Genomic DNA, 19,484 nt, shown 5'->3' with positions numbered 1-19,484 from the left:
CCTCCTCCTCTTTTCTTCCCCTGAGACAGGGTTTCCCTGTGTAGTTTTGGTGCCTGTCCTGGCAAGGAAGTTCTGTAAGTTACTATTCACATCTGAAAATATGGAGCTAGGAGCCTCCAGTGAGAGAAAACACGGGAGGTTTGTCTTTCGAGGGTCTAGATTACCTTATTCAATATGTTGTTTTCTAGTTTCATCCACTTACCTGCAAAGTTCATGACTTCACTTTTCTTTACAGCTGAATAGTATTCATGGACAGGTTTTCTACAATAGGCCATTACCTTCCCAGGTTTATTTTAGCCTGTTGTTTTACATGTACTTTGTTTAGTTGGAGCAGATCATTGAGTGTGTCTTCGATATACCTGTACTTTGTTCAGTGTGTTTTGAGGCATTTATCCTGGCCCTCATCATCTGCCACAACAGGCATCCTTTCTCTACATTATACACTATAGCAATAATAGAAAGTAGTGTGTAGGATGGCTTTAGAATTTTTGCTTGTAGTTTTGTTCCACCTCACCACATATATAGCCTCTTCATTTTGTGTCTGTAGCATTATGTAGCATCTCTCAGTATTTATACCTGATTTTTCTAATTTAGATTTTGATTTTTGATAACTTCACTTTCAGTGGGGGAGAAAATGATCAATGTACATTTGTGTCATTTGAGCACAGAAAATATTTATTAGAATCTTGTTTTATTGAATAAAGTGTGGCTACTTGGGAGAGTAAAAAAAAATCAAGGTTTTAACGCAACTAAAGACTGTTCAGATTAAAATTGCTACACATTTCATTTCTTGGCTCTGTTTGAGGCAGGGCTTATTCCTGTTGCATTCTCTATTCAAGGCCTTTAACTGTTCCTGCCATGTGCTAGGCAACTCTTTTTATTTTACTTTATTTTATTTATGGTTTTTTCGAGACAAGGTCTCTCTGTGTAGCTTTGGAGCCTGTCTTGGAACTCACTTGTAAACCAGGCTGACCTTGAACTCAGAGAGATCCCCCTGCCTAGGCCTTCCGAGTGCTGGGATTAAAGGCGTGCGCCACCACTGCCCCGCCCGCTGACAATTCTTAAAAATCCTACCTGTATGCTGTATGAAATTAATCGAGTGGTAATGACTGAAAGGAGTTCAACCAGTATCAGTTACTCATCGACACCTTTCATGGTCTACATTTTCTTTACCTAGTTCGGCTAAGTTAGAAAATATTTGGAATTGTGCTACGAACACACATACTGTAAGAAGAACTTCCATTCTGTGTTGAAAGCAAAGCAACAGGAATTAAGACTTAAGGATGGTTGACCTATGGTGGTGCTCCTTACTGCTATCAAGGAGCCTGAATGACTTTTTTCCCCCTTTCTAAAAATGCCGTAATTTATCAGCTTTGATAGAGGGGAGCTTGGACCACGCGCTTTGAAAGTGAACGTCACAAGTATCATCAAGGAGCCGCAGTCGCCCAATGCAGAGCTGAGGGCGAACTGAACTGGCAATAGGTTTGCTCCCCGCCAACCCAAGAACCCAGCGAGAAGTGAGCCCTGGAGGGGGCGGGTCTCCGGCAGGCAGGCCAGACCCCCCACCCCAGGGCTGCCTGCTGATTGGCGGACTGGCTGAGAGCCCCGCCTCCCAGCGCGGGCGCGGCCGCGCGGTGGGTGTGTCCCAGTCGGGGGCGGGGCGGGAGTGCGTGCGCGCTCCAGCCATTCCAGGACCGGAAAGGGGGCGGGGCGGCGGCGCGCGCTCCCGGGACGTGCGCGCCGGGGGCGGGTCGGGTGGGGGGGGAGGGGGGGGGAGGCGGTGCGCGCGCGGGCGCCGGTGGGAGGGGCTGGCGTGTAGTCGGCCGCGGGAACCGGAGAGCCCGGTGGTGGGGAGGACCGGGTGTCGGCGGCTGCGGCGTCGGGGGCTCCGGCGGTGAGGGCCGTCACGATGAACACCGTGCTGTCGCGCGCGAACTCGCTCTTCGCCTTCTCGCTGAGCGTGATGGCGGCGCTCACCTTCGGCTGCTTCATCACCACCGCCTTCAAGGACCGGAGCGTGCCCGTGCGGCTGCACGTCTCGCGGATCATGCTGTGAGTGCGGCCGGGGCTGTGGGTGCGGGTGCGTGCGAGCGGGTGTGCGCGCCTTCCCCTCCCGCGGACACATGGCCCCCCGGTGGCCTTCGGACCCCAGCCCTGAGCTGGGTCCGCTCCCGAGGGGCCCGGGGGCCGCGCTCTCCCCTTCCTTCCTGTCCCTCCCGTGCCTCACCCACCCGGCCAATGAGGGAGCAACACAACAGCACACCCACAGCCGCGCTTCCGCCTGCCGCCTCCCCGGGGGCCTGCGAGCGCGCGTGGGGTCCGCGGTCAGCCACCCCCCCCCCTCGGGGCCCCGGGGCCGGGGCTCGCACCACCCTGGCGTGGGTGAGGCTAAAGCGGTTCGGTGGGTGGCCCTGGGGTCACGTCCCTCCACAGTGGGTCCTCTCTGACAGTTGGTTCCCTTTCCAGGCTCTGCCTTTTCCACCTTCCGGACACACACGCGCACACTAACTACTGCTGCCCTGAAGTTGGGTTGTGATCGTGGGCAGGGTGCGTGCGCTGGGGCGCTTTAAACACCCTAGCCTTTGGATACAGCGCTTTCTTGTTAGTTTTGATTGTCATTCTTCAGCCAGCAACCTGGGTACATCTTTGGAGACACTAAAAATAGAAATTCGGAGTGACTGCCCTTCCCCGACTGCCTGTTTTATTTATAGCGTTTCCCTCTATTTTCTATCACTTTTGTATTTTTAATACAGTGTTTTTAATTCTTGTTTGCGCTGTGCGGTCCTCTATAGGCTGTCTCCTTCGTTAGCCTTAGGTTTTTTGTTGTTTTTGTTTTTTTGTTTTGTTTTATTTTTGTCAGAATCACAAGTGTCCCCCACTCCACCTTGACTACTGCAGCTGCTTTTGATTTTTTTCATTTATCCTATATTGATTTTTATTCGATACTGTTGATGGTGTAAATAGATGTGGCTTAGACACCCGCCCCGCCATCACTTTGAATTCTGTGAGGGCCTAGATGAACTTGAAGCGAATTAAAACATTGATGTGATCTTAAACAGGCTTCTTGCTCTTGTGCTTGTTAAGTTTTGTTGGAAGCAAAGAAAGTAACCGGAAGGTTTGTTGCACGGATTTAAGATAGTTGTGTAAAATACGTGGTGGCTTTGACATATGGTATGCTCTCATAAACATGTGCTGCTGTTTTCCAGATCACCTTGTGGCCCCTCTGAGCTCTCATTCACTCTGTTTACCTGCTCTCCATGAAGTATTTGTGTTTTCCTTTTAATTCTCTGTTTATCTTGAGTTTTCTCAAAGGTTCTCTTAAGGCAAATGAAAATAGCTGACTACCTTCTTTTACACTGAATTATAATATTTACTTATTTTCACACTTACAGTTTCTCTTTACTCATTTCTTTGAGAAATGGACGTTTTACTGATGCACACAGCTAGCCCTTGCTGGTTTAAGTTGTGTAAATTTTGTGTGGTACCATGAGGATGGTGAAACTTTTATCTTTACTTCTAGAAAAAATGTAGAAGACTTCACTGGCCCGAGAGAAAGAAGTGACCTGGGATTCATCACATTTGATATAACTGCTGATATCCTTCAACACAAATATTTGATTGCTTTTTCTGTAGTTTTGAAATGAGATGCAAGTGTAGAAGTTTGAGGAAGAGTGAGTGTGAATATTGACTCCACCACAGGCTGTTACTGTCATCTGTAAAATAGTGTTGATATTTCCTTGTTCACACTTTAAGAAAACACGAGACTCATGAGTGTGAATATATCTTAATCCTTCATGTGAACATTAATTTGAATCTAGGAAAGAAAAAAAAATAAAAGATCATTTTGGTTAAGGAAGAAAAAATTCACCAGAGCTCAGTCTGCCTAGAAATAGTCCATTTTCAGGCACAAATAATTCTCCATCTTGTATTATAGGTAAGAAACCAAAAACTCGTAAGTTCCTGGGCAGTGGTGGCACATGCCTTTAATCCCAGTACTTAGGAGACAGAGGCAGGTGAATCTGAGTTAGAGGCCAGCCTGGTCTACAGAGCGAGTTCCAGGACAGCCAGGACTGGTAGACAGAGAAGCCCTGTCTCGAAAAATAAAACAACAGCAAAACGAAAACCCATATATTTAAAAAGAAATTGCACCTGTGGTGGTTCAGAAGGTCTTTTGTTAAAGAAATGCTGCATTATATCAGCATTTTGTCATCGTTAGAGTCAGAGAGATCTTAATGAAGATTTACTGTGGTGAGGATGAGGCGAGTTCTCTTTATCTCGAGTTTCTGTCTTCAGCAGCTCACCATCTTGGCAACTTTAGTCTTCCTTAGGGCCACAGGTTAGAATCCTAGCAGTGTATACTTATTATTATTTATTGCTATTGGTTATGAAGACAGTTGTGTAAAGTACCTGACCAAAGCATATGTTTGATAGGTTTACCTGCTGTGCATCCTGAAACTATTTGCAGTTTTTATGAAACGAATTTTTGGATTCAGTTATAGACTAGGAATTGGTTTACAATTAGTTTTTGGAAATAGAGATGCCATCAGAAAAATCTTAGGACAAACTTTATGTTTAAATTTTCATTCTACTTTTAAAATTTCAGATAAGAAGGAGTTTATACATAGGTGAAAGTGGTAATTTGTAATCTGGAAAATTACATTAAGCCGCTGGGAATGTCACTCATGTGGTAGAGGGCTTACCCAGCACTGCATAAACTGGGTATGTGAGACATGATTATAATCCCAGCACCACAGAGGGAGGGCCATGATTGGAGGATCAGCAATTCAAGGACATTCTTTTTTGTTTGTTTGTTTTTCATTTTTATTAAGAAAATTTCTACTCACTCCACATACTATCTTTAGATCCCCTTCCTCCCTCCTCCCACCCTCCAGCCCTTTCCCAAGCCACCCCACATCCCCACATCCCCCAAATCGAGGTCTCCCATGGGGAGTCAGCAGAGCCCAGCACACTGAGCCTAGGCAGGTCAAGGACATTCCTGACAATTCTTTTTATACAATCTTATAGTTTGTTCAGATTTTTGTTTGTTTGTTTGTTTTGAGACAGGGTTTCTCTGTGTAGCTTTGGAGTCTGCCTTAGAACTCACTGTCTAGACCAGGCTGGTCTTGAGCTCACAGAGACCTGCCTGCCTCTGCCTTCTGTGTGTTGGGGTTAAAGGCGTGCGCTACTGCCCGGCTTTGCTCAGATTTTCTTAATGTGCTCCTAATACTTGAAAATGTTCTTTTTCTTTGGTAAAGAACTGCCATAGACCCCTCAATTCTGAATAATAACTCATAGTTGGTGTACCTTAAAACTAGATTATAATAAGCCTATTACTATCAATATGTATATACATATAATAAAATCAGTAATTTATATATAATACTTAATAAAAATCCTCATGTTAGCTCATTTCTCCATTGTGGCATAGTATTGTAGTTCATCCTCGTGAGTATACCTCTCCAAGATGAATGGAGCCCTGTTAGTGTTTCTTCCCTCCTACTAAAAAATCCCACACGCTGAGACATCATGATTTATACTGACCTTTAACCAAATCGACTTGTGTATAATGCGGCTGTACTTGGTTAATTTTGAGTTCTGTGCATATGTACATGTTGCTTCCTTATAGTGATGATTGGTTCTGCTATGGGCAGAATTAAAGCTTCAGTTTCTTATGTTTATTTTTTAATAAATATGTCAGCTAGTTGTGTTTACAGGAACAGGGAAGATGCTAACGTATTCCTAATACATACCCCTTTTCAAATGTACTACATTTTACAATGTATTTACCCTGTATTTTTTTCTTAAATTAATAATTTTGTACATTTTTGGACTACCTGTTTTATTTCATTTTAATGTTCATGTTGCTAAGGGTGTTTTAAGAAGATCTGTTTGAAAGTTGTGTGCTGATTTGCAATCTTTAGAGTCCTTAATTTGTTTACATCTAGAGAATATATTTGATTGGAACGTTAAACAGTTATTTCTTTATTTGTCAGCAGAGTATTCAACAAAAAATAATGTAAGTATTTAAGTATATTGTAATAGTTTCTTTTCAAACATTATTTCTTATGAGAGAATATAATTTTTAAAAAAGTTACCTGTTAGAAAGTCAGTTCTTTCCTACCTTTAGGATTCTGGGGATTGGACCCACTGAGCCTTCTTTTATTGGCCCAAGAGTATCAATTTTTATATAGTCAAAGAATCTGACCTGCATAGCTCAGTTAAACAAAATAAAACAAATCAAGCTTATGGCGAGATGGCTTTGGTTGAAAGCTTTCTCCCTTGCAGTGGCCTGTTGGTACTGTGCGCATGCCTGGTGGCTCTCCAGCGTTATAGGGTCCGGAAGATGCGCACGCATGCTGCCTTACAGCAGGATATTGTTTGATTGCCTTAGCTTTCTCTTTCGTGCCGCTACTGAAAGTACGCAGTGGTTCAAATCTTCAAATTGAGATGTGTAGAAACAAAACGTTGCTTCTGTGTTGTTTTTGCCAAAGCAATTCTGTGTTCATCAGTGTAGGTAGGTAATTTGTAATTAAAGATGGGTCTATATTTTATGTGACCTGTATTATTATTATTATATTTATTGACCTATATTGGCAGCATGTTAAACCACTTTATGTACTAATTTCTGGCACTACAGGTAATTATTTGGAGTAAAAAATTTATTCTGGGTATTTCATTGGGCATTGGGAATACTGGGGTGAGTGAGCTTTAAATCAACAAAACATTTTAAAGATAGCAGAAAAAGCTTGCCTTCAAAATAAGAGTTTTGATCTCTGCATTTTAAGATCATCAAGATGTATTTTAAAAATAGAAGAAGCTGTTCTTCAAAATAAGAGTAACTACTGTACATAAACACTATTCAGTGGGTATCAAAAAATTACGAGGATCAATGTTACTTTTATGATGAGTATATGTAAGGTGTATTTGTAATTCTGGTTTACTTCAGTAAATGCAGTCAGTGAATACTAATTAATTTGTAATTAAATTGCTGCTTTGGTGAGCAATGAATATATTTCTATTCATTCGTCAAGCTCATTGCTTACATAGGCTTTGAATTTGAAGTGATAATGTGTCTGATTATTAGTTATCTGACTGACTTTGAATTTGATGTAGGCTCTGAACCAAGTTGTCCTTTGGGACAAGATTGTTTTAAGAGGTGATAATCCGAAGCTGCTTTTGAAAGATATGAAGACAAAGTATTTTTTCTTCGATGACGGGAATGGCCTCAAGTGAGTGATTTGTGTGTGTGTGTGTGTGTGTGTGTGTGTGTGTGTGTGTTATTTTTAACATTTTGAAGTAAGATTGGTGAGAGGAAGATGAAATGTGGTTTTGTTTTGAAGAACAGATAGCGTGCCTGGGGAAACAGCTCAGTGGTAGAGCGCTTGCCTGTCATGAAAAGGACCTGGTTCAGCCCTCAAGACAGGAAAAAAGGGAAGAGGATAGAGCTAGGGACGGGGGATAGAAATATTAGTAAAGCAGTTTGAGAGAGAAGTGTTCATGTGTTTTGAACTCAGCTGGAAGACCGAGGAAAGATACAAATGGGCATCTGTCGTCGCAGCCATTTCTCTAGTAACGCTAAATGCAGTCGTCACAATGAAAGTGCATAGCTGTTGTAGTTTGTTTGCATTAGCTGCGGTGAAACACAGGAACAGATCAACCCGAGAAGAAAGGCTTTATTTGGCTTACAGGTTACAGTTCATCAGGGGAAGCCGAGGCAGGAACTGCAGCAGAGGCCGTGGAGGAATGCTGCTGATTCGTTTCCTCAGTTTGCTTTCTTATACTCCCCCAGGACTCTCCTCCCAGGGAGGGTACCACCCGCAGTGGGCTGAACCCATTCACATCAGTCATTAATCGTAAAATGCCCCACAAGCTTGCCTCTCTGCCAGTCTGATGGGGGTCCTCAGTTAAGGTGCCCTCCTCTGAGATGACTATATCTTCAGCATGTTGACTGAAAACTAGCCGGTGCAGTAGCTGTTACTGTTGGGTAGACAAGGACACGGGCTTTCTCATGAGTGGTCGGGTCGCTGCTGTGAACTTGAAGGCCTGCTTCCTGAACTCCAGTCAGGGCGCCCTGTATGAGGAAGTGACGTGCTGAGTGTAGGTCAGGTACCCAGGTTTCTAGTTTCACTTCTCTCATTTTCTTTTTTTCCAAATTCAGTTTACTCTTCACAAAAAGAGGAAATCAGAATGATTGGTAGTCAGATCTCAGGTCATTTTGACCTTTTCATGGTTTATAAGAAAGGGTTTAGGAAAAGAGCTATTTTGACCTAACCATACCTTTGGACTTACAAATAAAGATTTTTGAACATGGGAGATTTTGATCTGCTGGAGTTTGCACCTCTAAATAATAGCAAAATTAGATTTCAAATTACTACCTTCTGATTCCTGGCATGAGTCTCATTTTCTCTTCATCGTGTTTCATTCATGTAAGCTTTTTTGTTGGTAATTAATTGAGCTGTGAGTTTAGGTTGGTCGTTGAGGCTGCCTATGAATTTATGCTGGTGTCTTCTAGTGCTGCCTGTGGATGTCAGATGGTATGAAGAAATGGTTCTGTTTTTGTCTTAGTAGAAGTAGCTAGTTATAAATGAAGCGTGTGGCTCTGTAGTACTTGATTAAAAGTATTTTATTAAATGACGAGTTTTGCTAACCTTTGTCTGTTACATCTTTTTGTAGGGGAAACAGGAACGTCACTTTGACGCTATCTTGGAATGTGGTACCAAATGCTGGAATTCTACCTCTTGTGACAGGATCGGGACATGTATCTGTCCCATTCCCAGATACATATGAAATAACGAAGAGTTACTAAATTATTCTGAATTTGAAACATATTTTTATACGTGATAAATTGCATCTCATCTCTTCCCTGTATCTTCATTTGTTTTTGGTTACTTTTTTCTTTTTCTTTCTGTTTTGGTGTAAGAAAGACTAACATCAGAAGACATAGTTGAAAGGTTTTGGGCTGCTTAAGCTTAACTTCACAAACAAAAGACTGCCAGAGAGCAGTTAAGAACAAGACATCTGCATAGGGAGAACTGGTGAGCAGGGCAGGTTTGAAATATTTCTTTTATTTGCATTGTCTTATGGAATATAAAATGAGCATAAAGGGCTGTTAAACTTCCAGGTGTCTATCTAGTCATAAGAATTCTGAACTACATGTTTTGTGTTCGTGTAAGTTGACAGTGATTGTGACTTACACGTGAGCTTTCTCTTTTATCTTTTAGTGTATGTTAGATTACTGGGAACATTAATGTGGTTCTTTGAAGTCTGGTTTACAAAAGAGCAGAGTGGTAAAATTTTATTCCATTTGTTTTAGAAATCCCCATAATGCTTGTCTTCCTTAGGTGAATCGCAGCTTTCTCCAAACAAAGACCAAGAACCTCTGTGTATGCTGTAAAATCTTGCAGGCTCATTTTAAAAGTCTTAACTCAACCAAATGTGTGTCTTTTAGTGTTTTCGGAATGTTCCTTTGTATATCTGCAAATTTTAAGCTTTGCCATTGAAAGTTGAAAATGCTTGCATGGGTTGCCTCCTGAACTGGATTTGTCCCACTGACCATGCCGCTGTAATTAGCTACAGTTTTCTTAGCTCCATATTTTAACAATTGGAATAGTAAGAATATTTGTGGTGTGCTTTTCCATTTCCAAAATTCTCTCATATGCTTGAATGTTGTCTTGAGTAGTCCTAATGAGGAAGATGGTGCAAATGTTAACTCTTTGCAGGTGAAGAAACTGAAACCCAGAAACTTACTGCCTTGCACCCAAATATAAATAGCAAGTGGTGGAGTTCTCTTATACCTCAGTCTACACATTAATCCCATTCACCTAGTTTTATTGTAGTTTTTGTTATTTCACATTCCTTCTAGGAATGATAGAATGTGAAACTTATTTTCCAGCAGCCAACAACTTACACACTGATCTTTTTGGCTGTGGCTATTCATTTTTACCCATATTAAAAGTACGTAGATTTGTAAAGTAATTTAGAAATTAAATACATTATATATGATTGAATATATAATTATATTTGACATGAAATTTTTTTTTGTAGTAATCAGCACCCTCAGAGTTACCAGCTGCAAATTGGCTACTCTTAAATCCAAGAGCAGACACTGTAGGTACATCCAGCAGTAACTTAAAAGGGCTGTTTTCTAGCAGTAGCATAAATTAATTAGCATTTGTTCTATTTACCTCATGTGAAGTATATCAGTGTCTAGTGACATTCATTTTAACAGCTCTTGTATGTGGTGGTGCAGTTTTTACAAATGCATGTGCATGAGGTTTTCAAACCAGCAGAAAGGTCAAAGGTACAGCCTGAGTTTGGCACTAGCAGTTTCATTAAACGTTTCCTTGTCTATAAAAATGATCCTTTACTATGATACAAATCTGAAGTGTTTTCTGTTCAGCAGATCGTGAACAGGAAATCGCCTTAGTCATCTGAGGTCAGGAAGGTGATGGGGAGATTATCACATACTTCATAGTGATCTGAGCTTCTGTTACATTTTACACCTACAAAGTTGAGCTTTATACATTGCATAGATACTAGATGTGTAAAACCTGCAAGTGTCAAAGCTTAGAATATCACCGGGTGTGTCCTGGTTAAGGAAGCCACAAAACAATCTGTAGCATTAAAGCCAGACCTCAGTTCCGTTAATAGTTCACTATATTTTGTGATGAGTGGATCTAGCACAGACAAACTAGAACTGAAGTTTTCTAGAATTGCCATTTATTAGAAAAGCCCAACTTTAGGAGTTCGGTAAGGAGAACCAGAAAAGCCCAGCTGGCACAATGTAACAGAGGCCTTCTCTTTTCCTGGACTAAGGGAGCTGCTCAGGAAATGGCTGCTCCAGCATACCACTAGCCCTGTTCTCAGGAACTCAGTTTTGTGTGTACACAGCTTTATTACTTTGTAACAGTTCTCCACCTTCCAAAGTTTCCATGTTTGATAAGCACCTCTAGTCTCAGTGTTTTAGAGAAGTCTCATCAGGACTCTACAGAGACTTGGTGCTTGAGATTTTAACAAACTAAGGTGATCGATCTGTGGGTAGAGTCTGAGCCCAGAGAGGGCTCTGGGAAAAGAGGATAATTGCAAGGTACTCAGTAGAGTGATTGCAGTTAGAAATGAAATGAGCTTTAAGATGTAGTGTTCAGCATATCCCTTCAGTCTCCCCAGAAACAGCTTCCCCTGAGTGCTTTATGTCCATTCATTGCATTTAGTGTCCTTACGCTGAAAGGAAAAGGAAATGACAGAAACTGTTAAGAATGTGATAGGAAAACTGGTTGGTTTGAATGTCTTTTCTGGTAGTTATCTTACAGTTCTTCAATGGTCTGGCTGGTCAGTTCCTCGTGTGAAGACATGGGCTTTAAGGATCTAACGCTTTGGATGGAGGCTGGTGCAGGCCAGTGGAGGTTTTGCTGTGTCACACGTTGGATTAACATGCAACATTTATGGAGGAGCCCTTGTAGCCGTGACCTCTGATTGTAAGCCAACATCTGCCTATGTCAAAAGCTTCCCTTGCTTTCAGTAGCAAGCCTGTGTACCTTACTGTGAGACTGCCAATGGTTCAGAGATGTATGTTTCAAAAAGTTAATCCATAGTTTTTATGCAATTTGGAAAGTTGTTTACTTAAAAAATAAATTCACAAGAAAATAATCCATAAATATGCTGAATATATATGTGAAGATTTTCTTAATTACAATAAATATTGGACATTTTTCTAATAAAATGTTTTTCTCTGAGTAAACGTATGTATTTAAAGATGTCCATTTGTATGTGTCTTTATGAAGCGGCTAAACCGAAAGGAAACCCAGTTGTAGTGACGATTAGATTTTAGGAAGAAGAGTACAGCCAGGCTTTGGGGTTCAGTATACCAGGATGGTCCTGGGGCTCTATGCCCCTGTACTAGACGCTTAAGTCCTTTGAGGCATGCTGTCAGATCTGCCCTTGTACCCTGCCCAGCACCTAGCAGACGATAGGCAAGCACCCAATAAATATTGATGGCAGAGTGCTTGCTTGTGTCTGATGTGACCCAGCCATGGGGACTGTGTGTTCACTGTCCCCTTTATGAATGCTGCTTTTTTATTCTCTCCTTCCCTATTGCTCTTTCTCTCTCTTCAAGCTGGACAGATGGACTGTCCAATAGTGGTAGATTGTGTCGCTCCAGATTCTGCCACTGCTGTCTCCTGGGTCTTCATCGTGAGGGTACTAATTCAGAGCGGCTGTGACGAGAGGACTTGAGTAAACCATACAAAACCCTAATGGACTGAAGTGAAATAATACTCAAGTTGCATCTTAAGTATAGCTCTGAAGAAGTGAGTCCCACTGTCCAGCTATTTGAAAGCCCAGTGTATTTCCTGAGCTTCCCTTGGGCATATTAACTCTAGTCTGGCCCAGTTGACAGCTCTGAACCTACTGAGGTGTGGAAATTCTCCATTCTTCAAGAGAAGAGTTTCTCAGAAGGGACACATATCAGCAAACTTAGACAAACAAAATAAAATTGCTCTATCAAAAGAAAATCAATGAGTTTGAGCCTTCCATTGGTATAAGAGGTTTGAGACTGGGTTTTCTCTCCTACTCCAGGAGTCCCCATGCTGGACGGAACATTCTTTGATTTTTTTTAGAAGCTTTGCTTCACACTTGTCTGCTTACCTTTTCCCTGGAAAAACATAAAAGCAAAACTGCTTTCCATACCATTGCCTGATGTGTGACCACTGCTTACCCTGTCAGTTCCGGTACTTGAGTGTGAATGTATGCGAAGAAACTGCCTTTGAAGGAGCCCTGAAACCTCTCTGTGCCTGTCTTTTATCTGTGAGTACTGGAAGTAGGTGTTTGGAGTTGACAGCAGAGGCGTTGATTAAAGTTAAACTTTTGAAACACAAAATACAGTTCATGCCTGTGCCTCATTCATCCACATGCCCTTGTGGGGGCCTGGAATGACTGGAACTTTCTTAGCTCATGACCTAATCCAAAGAATGGGGAGGGATTGCTGACCATAGTGAGGAAGAGGATTCTGAGGTGCAGTGTGGATCTGGAATAGCTTTACTTTGATGGAAGTGAATCTTGAGAACTCTTCCCAATGGGTGTCTCCTAGGTTAATTGGAGAAGTAGGGGTTGTTCCCTGCTTCAGTGGCTGCTACTTCCTTACTGAGACAACCCAGAACTGCCACCTCCTGATGGTTGCTCTCTGCTCAATATTGGAGAGCCCAGTTTGGGGGACTATCGCCTGAGGATTTACATTCTTCAAGCCTCCATGGATTTGAATTAATTGGGTAAGATTTCAAAAAAAAAAAAAAAAAAAAAAAGAGAGAAAGTTCACCGTCTCGGCTCGGCCTCTAGTGTTACACAGCAACATATTCCAGGGGTAAATACCCAGCCCAGTATCGGTGCAAGGGGCATGTGGGAAAGTTTCCAGCCGGGCAATCACTCTCAGAAACAACTGTACCATGTGCAAGAAACCTAACCTTTTGCTTCATTCAGTGGTTCTCGACCTTTCTAATGTGACGGCCCTTAACACAGTTCTTCATGTTGGGGTGACCCCCAACCATAAAATTATTTTCATTGCTACGTTGTAGCTAATTTTGCTACTGTTATGGATTGTAATGTAAATATGTTTCCTGATGGTCCTAGGTGAGCCCTGTGAAAGGGCTCCAACCCACAGGTTGAGAACCACTGGCATTCCTAATTAAGCTGCGACTTTGTTTACGCTCAGCAGCTGAAACTGACCAGCAGAGAACAACCAGTTGGCATGAATGTTTTTGTTTTGTTTTTAATTTATGTGTTTGCACACATTTGATATGTGATGTGCAAACATTAAGGATTTTCTGATGGTCATCTTGTACCTGACTGACCTAAGCTTTGTGGCTTATTACTACATCCAGAAGTTGAAAAAAAAATTTTTTTTTTCATTTGTTTTATTTTTGTGTAGTGTTATGGTTTGGTTTTGCCCAGTTTATGTTTTGACCCTTTATGTATGGTGCTATTTATATAACTTAATGCAATTTAAATATGTAAATGATACTTTGCCTAAGTCTGCTCAGAATTGTTTAACAACGTCTGTCCAGAATTGCTAATGGTGTCTGGGCTTGGAAGAGTGTGACCTAGATATTTATAGGTAATCTGAACTCCAAAGAACATACTAGAACTTCTGTATCACCAAAGCTTTGATATAAGAAGTGTAAGATTTGTTTTCTCGGAGCACACCACCAGAACACACAGTACCTTTCTCACTGTTAAGTTCCTTGCTAGCCTCAAACTTGCCAAATGTCTTGCTGAATCATTATTTTGTTATTTTGTAGTACTATTATTTATATTTTGTCACCCCTCTGTGTGTACATGCATGCAAATGAATATCTATATACATATGTATTTATAAAACCCATACTGGTTAGCAGTTTTCTGTATGAAGACTTGGTTTCTTTGTTTTCTTTTAGGACATTTAAATACATATTTGCCGTGTGATTGACTAAAAAGCAAGGACGTGAAAATGTGTTTAGGAAATTTTACTTATAATTGACCTTTGCTATCCTTGGGAGATTAGTTCTTAAGGACTCCCTGAAGACACTAAAACCGAAGGTGCCTGAGTCTCTTAGGTAAAATGGTGTAGTGTTTGCACATAATACATATGTAGGCTTCCTTATACTTTAAATCATCCCTTGCTTACCTGTGATGCCTAAAACAATGTAAATGCTATGTAAAACTGTTATTTAAGGGTGAGAAGAGAGAGTCTACACATGTTCAGAACAGACACAGGCATTGCAGACCTAACTGCATAGCACAGAGCAGCATCAGTTGAACTTTAACTATTTTGACACACTTGGGTGGATCTGCAGATGTGAAAACTGTCGATTTGGTTGGCTGAATATTGTGTTTTGCTCACATGTTTTGTTTCTGATACAAGCATTTCAAAACATCTCATAGTAAATTTTCTATTGATAAATGAATTAGCTTCTTTCTCTCCCTCTCCCTTCCCCCTCCCTCTCTCCTTCCCCACCTCCTTCTAAAAAGTTACAGTTCTGACTGGGAAAATGGCTTACTGTGTACAAATGTTGGCTGTATAAGCCGAATCACATGACTTAGTTCCTTGGAAAACACATATGTGCGCGCGCGCGTGCGCGCACACACACACACACACACACACACACACATATATATATATATGAGAGAGAGAGAGAGAGACTATGGTTTGCATTTGTAAGTACAGTGAGTGTTTCTTGCATCAAGGAGGGCTAATCTAGGATAAACTCATGTGTCTTCATTTCATAGTCCAGATTGGAAAACAAAAAGGTTTCTTTTGGTACACAAAACTGATGGAAAATTGTGAAGCCTCCAATGTGACAAGCATCAGTTCTATTCCTTGTTGGCTCAAGCATATCATATAACCAAAGTCAGTGGATCACAGAAAGTCCACAAGGGAAATACTGCAGGTTACATGGTATAAAGAAGTATAAACGTATAAAGAAGGGGAGAGAGTTCATCATCCTGTCATATAATTCATCAGGTATGTGTGATGCAGTTTAGTTTCACTTTGTTATAAATTCATCTTTATCCTAGAAATACTTTGGGATTTAAATTTTAAATACTTTGGGCACTAAATTTAAATAATTGATGTATGTCTTCTATACAAATCTGTAGCCTCTTACATTCATTGCTATGCAGTACTCCATTGATAAGGAGTTATCCCTGGCAATCCATCCATAGGAAGCCGACTTGGAACCAGCAGGTCATTCTTTAGTGACAGGATTCTAACAAGGGAGACCAGAGGAAGAGAAGGTAAGAAGACAGGAAATCTGATGTCTTGCACAAGCTCTATCTTATGCCAAGTAAATTTATTAAACACACCATCTTGTATAAAGTTTTCAGGGGGAAAAGGAGGGAAAGTCGGAAAAATGAGATGAGTCAGTAGGAAGCTAATCAACAAGTGTTGCACAAAGGGAAGACAGGAACTGAGCAGGCAGGAGCCCTAGGACCAATAACCACAGTCCCCTAGGGTAGGAAGAATTCTCAGGATGCAGTCTCAGCTCCTCCAAGGACCTGACCTCAGGCCTTCACTGGCCTTCCCAAGCAATTTCCTTCATACACCAGGGCCTCAGGGAAAGCCTTGGATCAACATAGGCCTGTGCATTCACCTTTCTACTAGTGGACATTGATCTCTGTCAGTGACTGGATGTCAGTGTTTGTTTCTGTAGGAAAGGGATTTCTGGCTGGGATTTCTAGAATTTTTTTGTCTGCATGTAAATTTTTAGGAAAATACCTTTAACATTATTAAACATTGGAAACTTTAAGTCTTATTAAGATAATTAAAGGTGTTTTATTGAATAAATATTAGCATTTTAAAGTACACACTGGTATTACTCTTAGGCATTAATTTTAACAAATGTATTCAAATGTATCCAAGTGGAATTTAAGCACCATAATGATCTGGAACTTATAAACATTTTCTAATAAATTCTTCCATAATGGTTAACATTTTAATTGCTTTTTTCCCTTTCAATGATGTATTTCTCTTCAGCAAAATGTTATGATAAATACTATAGAGAATGCTATTTGACATCTTTTATTGATAACTTTAACTTTTTGATAAAAAGTGATTGTGTGTGTGCATGTGTATGCATGTGTAGATCCAAAGTGATTTCTTAATTTATTTTCAAAGTTTTGAGCATTTTTTTTTTTTTAAAGAGGGAACAAATACATTATTTATAACATATGTCAGTATCATTATTAAAGGGCCAAGGAATAGGAAGATAGGAATAAAAAGTTACAAACTTAAGAGATGGAAGCTAACAGCCATCAGCTCTGGCAGCAAGTAGGGATTAACCTTTAACTAGGCCTTTCTTTCTTTTATGATGGGCAGCTCTGTCAGCAACCCAAATGTTAGGTTTCTTTATGATGGCTTTCTGCAGCCTGGGGTTAGCTATCCTCCCTACCACTTACAACCACCGTAGACCAAAGTTAACTTGTAATGAGTTCTGTGTGGCAACCTGCTTTGCGTTGTCTTGTATCTGCCCTGCTGTGGGAACCCAGCTATGCCAGGAGAAGTTGCAGGCTTTGAGCAAACATCATTCAGCTGTGTCAGGGAAGACTACAGACTTCTACAAGCATCTACTAGCTGGAACCTTCTAAAAAACGTGTTAGAGAAATTGCAAATCCTAAAATACAATATGTCTCTAAAAGTCTTACTTCAAAATTGTAAAAATTCTTTTGTGCCTGCCTAATGGCTTACTTCTTACTATAAAAAGGGGCTTGAAACTCTCTCATTTGCCATAGTTTCAGAAGCCCAAAATTTGGCTGTGGTCTCAGCTAGCAGATAAGCTTCTCCCCATGGTATTTTTTTTTTTTTTTTAAATAAAGCTTGCTTCTAGTTTTAGACTTCGGTGGTCTGTCTCTCATTTTTTTGTGTGCCCTTGGACTTAACAATTATTTATAAAAGCAACAACAGATCATACAGTTAAGAACAAGACTTGTTATGCACAAAAGACCACCATGGAGACCAAAGGCAGTGAGAGCAGAGAGCCCTGAGCCCAGACGGGGCAGGGTTTTTTTTTACCATAGCAGAGGTTGGGGTAAGGGGATTTCCAGGATTCAGGACCCTGATTGGCTGACAAGGGGTAACTATAAAACAAAAATAGGTGTGTGCTAGGCTCAGGGACATCTGGCCACCTTATCTAATGCTTGGAATGTTTGAGATGTTAGGTACTTACACATCCCTGTGTGGATCCCTGGGTGGTATCAGCTTATGGCTTTTTCTGGATCTGGGTGTTGCCTGCCAGTAGGCCTATCAAGGAAGCTGTGTGGTCGGGCTATTTTGGACCCCCTCCATGGGCTCATGCCTTTAATCCCAGCACTTGGGAGGCAGAGGTAGGCAGATCTCTGAGTTTGAGGCCAGCCTGGACTGCAGAGTGAATTCCAGGACAGCCAGGTCCTACATAGAGAAACCCTGTCTCAAACAAAAACAAAAAAATAAAACTCACCATGAGCCTATGAATTATTCACAGAATTAGACAGATATTCTCATGGATAACTGGTAGACCTGGGCAAATACTGGGGACTTCTCATAAAGGCAAACAACTTACCAGGAATGGGAAAGAACATCAAAGTATTTCTATCTGAACACCAGCAGATCCATAGCAGTACAAACCAAAAAGCAGTTGAACATGCTCAGTCTCTACTTCCTCCATGGCCCCTTCTCTCTCTTGATTCTCTTTTTAAAATTATTTTTATTGAAAATAGAGCCTTCTCTCATATAATATATACTGACCACAGTTTCCCCATCCTCCACTCCTCCCAGCTACCCACCACCTCCCATCTCTCCCAGATCCACTCCCCCTGTGCTTCCTCTTAAGAAAAGAACAGACCTTCAAGAGACACAGCTAAACAGGACAAAACAAGACAAGGCAAACGCCTTCATGTCGAGGCTGGACAAGGCAACCCAAGAGGAGAAAAAGAGTCCCAAGAGCAGGCCAAAGAGTTGGAAACACCTGCTCCTACTCTTAGGAGTCCTAAAAAAAAAAAAAAAAAAAAAAAAAAATCAAGTTAATCTAGAGTACAGTTTGCAGTAGTACACAACTGATGAAAACAGCGCACTAGAAATTTTGGTGGCTACTGGATGTAAGTCTTGGTGAGATAAGTGTAGAGATATGCACAGGGTGGTTTTGGGAACTCTTCCTATGGCAGATGCCAAATTATCTCTGACTTCAAGGTGTGCCTTTGTTCTGTGAAGGGCAATCATGAAAGGAGAGAGGAAGTGGACCTCAATCTTAGACACAGGATCTGAAGGTCAATAGGAGAAGGATTGCATATTGAGAACACATCTAATTGTTTGAGTATAGTCTGCCTCTGTGTACAAGTCCTGAGCTCCTGACTGAAGAACATTGCTTTCTGAATATACCAAAGATTTGAAATCTTCGGGAATCTATGCCAGTGCCTTTTACTAATCATGAAAATCCTTTACTTAATGCTCTGCTTCTATTTGGCTTTGCAAACTTTAGTTTTGGCCAAGTTGGGAAGTGTCCAGAGTTATCATGGTTTGCTATCATTTACATTTTCTTTATGGATAAAATGTTAGACTTATTTTCATGCATTTGTTGTATGATATTTTGTTTGTGTTCTGAAAAGCAAAGCTTGCCTGGAGATCAGAGGGCAGAACTAGCCACTAGTTAATCATAGAGGCCAGGCAGAGGTGGCACATACCTTTAATCCCACACTTGGGAGGAAGAAGCAGGAAGATCAGGATTTCAAGGCCATCCTGGTCTACACAGATTGAACCAGTCTAAAAGAGAAACAGCCGGGTGGTGGTGGTGGTGGTGGTGGTGGTGGTGGTGGTGGTGGTGGTGATGATGATGATGATGATGATGATGATGATGATGGTGCACACCTTTAATCCCAGCATTTGGGAGGCTAATACCTTTAATCCGAGTACAATTGGGAGGTGGAGACAGGAATATAAGGCAAGTAGAGACAGGATCTCCAGATCGGGCTTCATGCATTTTTTTCTT

The 19,484-nt window shown here is 41.2% G+C and overlaps 1 protein-coding gene across 2 annotated transcripts; it reads left to right on the top strand.

The window, feature by feature from the left end:
* The first annotated feature begins 1,784 nt into the window (after nt 1-1,784).
* On the top strand, nt 1,785-11,755 carry Spcs3 (signal peptidase complex subunit 3). 2 transcript variants are annotated; one of them, XM_028858282.2, is made up of 5 exons: nt 1,785-2,052; nt 3,521-3,594; nt 5,940-6,016; nt 7,114-7,229; nt 8,674-11,755. In XM_028858282.2, the coding sequence occupies exons 1-5, from the start codon at nt 1,910-1,912 to the stop codon at nt 8,804-8,806; spliced, it is 543 nt and encodes a 180-aa protein (XP_028714115.1). In that variant the 5' UTR covers nt 1,785-1,909; the 3' UTR covers nt 8,807-11,755. The 2 variants fall into 2 exon arrangements, with proteins under 2 accessions (XP_028714115.1, XP_037067635.1); XM_037211740.1 differs by lacking the exon at nt 1,785-2,052 and adding an exon at nt 2,113-2,401.
* The last annotated feature ends 7,729 nt before the right edge of the window (nt 11,756-19,484 follow it).

This window comes from Peromyscus leucopus, chromosome 17 (genome assembly GCF_004664715.2).
Source record: "Peromyscus leucopus breed LL Stock chromosome 17, UCI_PerLeu_2.1, whole genome shotgun sequence".
Lineage (NCBI taxonomy): Eukaryota > Metazoa > Chordata > Mammalia > Rodentia > Cricetidae > Peromyscus > Peromyscus leucopus.
The sequence above is the reverse complement of the archived record's forward strand: the minus strand, read 5'-3'. Positions and strand labels throughout refer to the sequence as shown.

What these genes read in the sequence shown, in the direction of transcription:
- Spcs3 (XM_037211740.1), top strand. Translation starts at nt 2,124, where the DNA reads ATGGCCCCCCGGTGGCCTTCGGACCCCAGCCCTGAGCTGGGTCCGCTC. An exon ending in CACATTTGATATAACTGCTG is followed by an intron (nt 3,595 to 5,939) that starts ATATCCTTCAAC and finishes TAATTTGTTTAC; the next exon opens with ATCTAGAGAATATATTTGAT. An exon ending in GATGACGGGAATGGCCTCAA is followed by an intron (nt 7,230 to 8,673) that starts GTGAGTGATTTG and finishes ATCTTTTTGTAG; the next exon opens with GGGAAACAGGAACGTCACTT.